Here is a 4,805-nt window from a genome sequence, read left to right as displayed (position 1 = left end):
AATTACCCCCAAGCCAACTACACCGAGCCAGAGACCGCAGCACCAACTACCTCAAACAGAAGGCCGGACTCCCGGCAGAACCACGTGGGATCACCAACACCAAACAAGACCCCGACTACAAAATCTGCACTGCAACAAGATGAAGAAACACGATGACAGCCCTCAGGACAGCAGAACCGGATTAGAACCACAACAACGAGAGCCATCGTCCCAACACCCTCCACCTTGAATAAACAAGGGAGGGTCCACCGAGGAGGAAGGTACAGACCCCACGATGGTCCTGCAGCAGAGTCCCCACACCCGCTACTACCGGTACAAGGGTCCCAACCAGAAACAAGACATTTCAGTGTAGACCATGCTGGCCCAGCTCCAAAACCCCAACAGTAGCACAGGGACACCATACTCCCCTGCGTCCAGTCACTGCAATGCAAGCGTCCACCCCTGGACAGAAAAAGAGAGGACAAAGGCAGCACAGACACCCACTCCAGACCCAAGAGCCCACCAACTAAGGCAAGGCCGACCCAGGACCCGCCAGGCCGACCCAGGACCCACCTCGACGTTAAAAAACTGCAGTTGGCAGACAGCAGAGGAATAATAGTCCCGGGTAGACTCCCAGTCCAGGAATACTGTGTACAAGGATGATGCATGGAGGGGACAGAACAAGATTCTCCTCCATCACAGACCGCACGCTCCCTGACCTATGACTGGCCAGGTGGGCACCAAGACCCCCCATTGACCTATGACAGGCCAAGTGGGCACCAAGACCCCCCATTGACCTATGACAGGCCAAGTGGGCACCAAGACCCGCCATTTACCTATGACAGGCCAAGTGGGCACCAAGACCCCCAATTTACCTATGACAGGCCTAGTGGGCACCAAGACCCCCAATTTACAGATGACATGCCAAGTGGGCATCCCGCCATTTACCTATGACAGGCCAAGTGGGCACCAAGACCCCCAATTTACCTATGACAGGCCTAGTGGGCACCAAGACCCCCAATTTACAGATGACATGCCAAGTGGGCCCCAAGACCCCCCCATTGACCTATGACAGGCCAAGTGGGCACCAAGACCCCCCATTGAAATATGACCGGCCAGGTGGACACCAGGACCCCCCCATTGACCTATGACAGGCCAAGTGGGCACCAGGACCCCCCCATTGACCTATAACACAGCAGAGTCCCCACCAAACCACATATCGAGTGCCCGGCATTGTCAGACAAACCGTCCCAGCAGGACGGGCCGATGATAACCACACCCAGTCATGACACGTAAAAGGGGGGCACCGAGCCTACCCCCCCAGGACTCTTCTGCCTGCTCTGGGAATGGCCTAAACCACATGGGCCACAAGACCACCAGAATGCCCAAAAGCAGAGATCATAGACCCACAAACCTCGGCACTCACACGTCTGACCATCCCCCTCCAGCCAGAAGGTACCCGTACCACTCACCGGGCCCCAGGAAGACACAGGCAGACAAACCTCAGGAGGGAGAGGACACATGTAGGCCCGAAGCAGGCCCCCCGCTTTCATCTCCCTGCAAGGACACCAGCCCCCCCAGACCAAGCACCCAAAGCAGCAGCCATACACACAGAGAACCGAGGATCATCACACACCAGTCCAGAACAAAGATGGCCACCGGTGCGTCCAGGAACGCCATAAAAGGGGGGGCAGAGCAGCCTGCACAGAACCCCATCCGCCATGTGCAGCCAGAGAGGTCGCCACCCCAGGGATGGGCATCGGTTGTGAGGCTGCCGGGTCCCACACAGAGTGGCCACCTGGAACGATGAGCACAGTAGTTTCCCAGCTCTACAATATGCCACCACACAGATCAGCCATAAAACACCAAGACTGACACGGCGACAACCTGGAGCGATGGGCATAGTAGTTCTCTAGCCCCATGACATGCCGCAGCCCGAACCCACAGAAAGTAGCCACAACCTCAGGGACTAACAGGGCGGGCACCTGGAGCAATGAGAGCAGTAGTTCTCTAGCACTGTGACAGGTCACTGCCACCGGAAATATCAGGGAAGTAGAAGGGAGTCAAGAACACCCCCCATGCCATGGTGACCCATCCCCCACACGCCCCAAGGACACCAGAACTGCCCCTGATCTGTGACCGCCGGGACCCTGGGCGACCACATGGAACCGCAGCCACCGGGAGAAGCAGACTGAGCGGACTCTACACCCGAGACAGAAAACAAAACCCCCCAAAAGCTGATCCAGCCCTAGGAAGAGAAGGGGAACCCCGGACCCACAGCAATGTACTGACCAACCCTCCCCCAGGACAGGCCGCCTCCTGCCACAGCCAAGCCCATCTGCCCCTAGATTCAGGACCGTCACAGCCAACCCGACGTAGCCGAGGATCTGCATGTGCTGGATGGAGGAGCCGGGGAGACAACAAGGATCCTTATCATCAGCTGCAGAAGACAAAGACACGGCACTGGGCTGGCTCTAAGTGTCGGGGGCCAATGTCAGGGGCCACCATAGGCCGAGCTTTGTTTTTTCTGCCTATTTCTGACTCCTGAAGGTGGCGCTATAAACCAGTCAGTCCAGATCTCCTCGGCTGTGTCCTCCTATAACAAATGTCCCATCATCACTTCCCGTCCAGACAGGAAGTCAGGGAATAACTCCCCCCCCCCGTACTCACAAGGCTGAGGGGATGACCACCGTGGTGTCTTCCTGAGCTTCTCTTTCCACTTCCATAACTTCATTTTCCAAGACCTTCAAATCCTCCACCTCCCTCTGCAAGAACGTGTCCAGGATCAGGAAAATCAACCACTCAGATAATACAAAAACACCAATCAGAGGGGCTCCCCACCATCCCTGTGCCCATTATGAGGGGCCTCCACCATCCCTGTGCCCATTATGAGGGGCCTCCACCATCCCTGTGCCCATTATGAGGAGCTCCCACCATCCCTGTGCTGAGTTATGGGGTCTGTACACCCTCTGTGCCCATTATGAGGGGCCCCCACCATCCCTATGCTGAGTTCCCGGGTCTGTACACCCGCTGTGCCCATTATGAGGTGCCCCCACCATCCCTGTGCGCGTCTGTACTCCCGCTGTGCCCATTATGAGGAGCTCCCACCATCCCTGTGCTGAGTTCCCGGGTCTGTACATTATGAGGGGCCCCCACCATCCCTGTGCTGAATTCCCACACTACATTGTACAGGGGCCCCTGGGGTCAGACAAAGAAGGGCCACATGTGAGCTCTGGCTTGGAAAGGATATTTGATGTTGGTCTCTTTGGCAGCGTTGCTCTCAGAGACGTCTTGCAGCTCGCGCTCCATGTGGTGCAGTTTGGACGTTGCGCTCTGTTTCTTAACATTTCTTACCCATATTTTTGGTAAAATATAAAAGTCGGGGTCATGTCGGGTGAATAGACAGCAAACACGTCAAGGACTAAAATAAGTCACCCGCAAAAAACTACACGACCCAAATATGACCATACGCGACGCTTTAAAAGGAGAACTATGAGGTCAGGGCTTTCCCCCATAGTTCTCCTCAGGGTCGTGGGGGGGACACAAACTAGCGTCCTCCGGTCACCCTAAGCTCAGTATTTAGGGAGCTACAGCTCGCCGCATCCCAACACGCAGCAGCCGCATCCCAACACGCAGCAGCCGCATCCCAACATGTCTGTATCCACCCAGCTGCGTGAGTGACAGCTGGCTCTGCCTATCTAGAGGCTGTACCCGCCCCCTCCCATTCCGCCAGTCAGCGCTGGAGGATTGGCGCGGGGAATCCCTGCAGGGAGCCGTGAGTGACAGTCACGGCTCTCTGCAGGGATATGATGGAGAAGTGAGCGAGTGCCGGTATGTGTTCTCTCACTTCCCGATCTATGGAGCCGACCTGTGACAGTCTCATTGCAACACGTCGGCTTGAACTATGAGGATCAGTGATTTTCACTCCCCTCGTAGTTCTCCTTTAAATGCTTGTACTGCTCATCAGTTTGGCGTTATCGGTGATTGGTGGGCGGAGAATTATTCCTCTCACTCCGACGCTCGCAGTGATATGTAACATGTGCATAACCCCGAGGAGCTTACAATCTAAGGTCCCCTCGTTTATACATACAGGAGCCAATGATCCTCCCAGCATGTCTTTGGAGTGAGGGAGGAAGCCGGAGTACCCGGAGGAAACACGCACAGGGAGAACATGCAAACTCCATGCAGATGGTGACCTGGCTGGGATTCGGACCCCAGAGCTGCATGGCAGAAGCACTACAGATGTAATGGAGAGCAAACCCCGGGGGGACACAATAAGGGGACGAGCACCTCTGATGAGATCCGAGGCCTGGAGTTCCGTGTCTATGAGGGACGTGATGATGGCTTCCTGCCGGTCCAAACTCTTCTTCAGAGGAGCAGCAGCGTTGTCAGATATCATGACCTTCACAATCTCCCGGCTCACCTCCACGTACTCCTCCATCTGCTCCCGAAGCATCGCAGCCCCCCGACAGGACGGACCAGAGATCTGCAGGAGGAACAAGTCACATCACATGACATTCTCTGCACCCCCCAATCTATGGGGGACATATACTAGCGTCCTCCCGTCACCCAAAGCTCAGTATATAGGGAGCTACAGCTCGCCGGATCCCAACATGTCTGTATCCACCCAGCTGCGTGAGTGACAGCTGGCTCTGCCTATCTAGAGGCTGTACCCGCCCCCTCCCCCGTCCGTTCCGCCAGTCAGCGCTGTGACCTACACAGTCATCACATTCTCTGCACCCCCCAATCTATGGGGATCTCCGGGCCGGGACTGCGTCATCTGTGGTGGGGGTCTCGGGCCGGGACTGCGTCATCTGTGGTGGGGG

The 4,805-nt window shown here is 56.4% G+C and overlaps 1 protein-coding gene across 1 annotated transcript; it reads right to left on the bottom strand.

Annotated features, from left to right (window-relative positions):
• Positions 1-17: 17 nt before the first annotated feature.
• Positions 18-4,449, bottom strand: LOC108804114 (kinetochore protein Spc24-like). The gene is made up of 4 exons (XM_018575877.1): positions 4,217-4,449; positions 3,230-3,318; positions 2,650-2,754; positions 18-129 (listed from the first exon to the last, which is right to left on the bottom strand). Exons 1-4 carry the CDS (start codon positions 4,433-4,435, stop codon positions 18-20), a joined length of 525 nt encoding a protein of 174 aa, XP_018431379.1. The 5' UTR covers positions 4,436-4,449.
• Between the last annotated feature and the right edge of the window lie 356 nt (positions 4,450-4,805).

The sequence above is a fragment of the Nanorana parkeri genome, unplaced genomic scaffold, assembly GCF_000935625.1.
Source record: "Nanorana parkeri isolate BGI_ZX_2015 unplaced genomic scaffold, ASM93562v1 scaffold5219, whole genome shotgun sequence".
NCBI classification, from domain to species: Eukaryota; Metazoa; Chordata; class Amphibia; order Anura; family Dicroglossidae; genus Nanorana; species Nanorana parkeri.
Note: the sequence above shows the minus strand (reverse complement) of the source record. Positions and strands in the feature narration are given on the sequence as shown.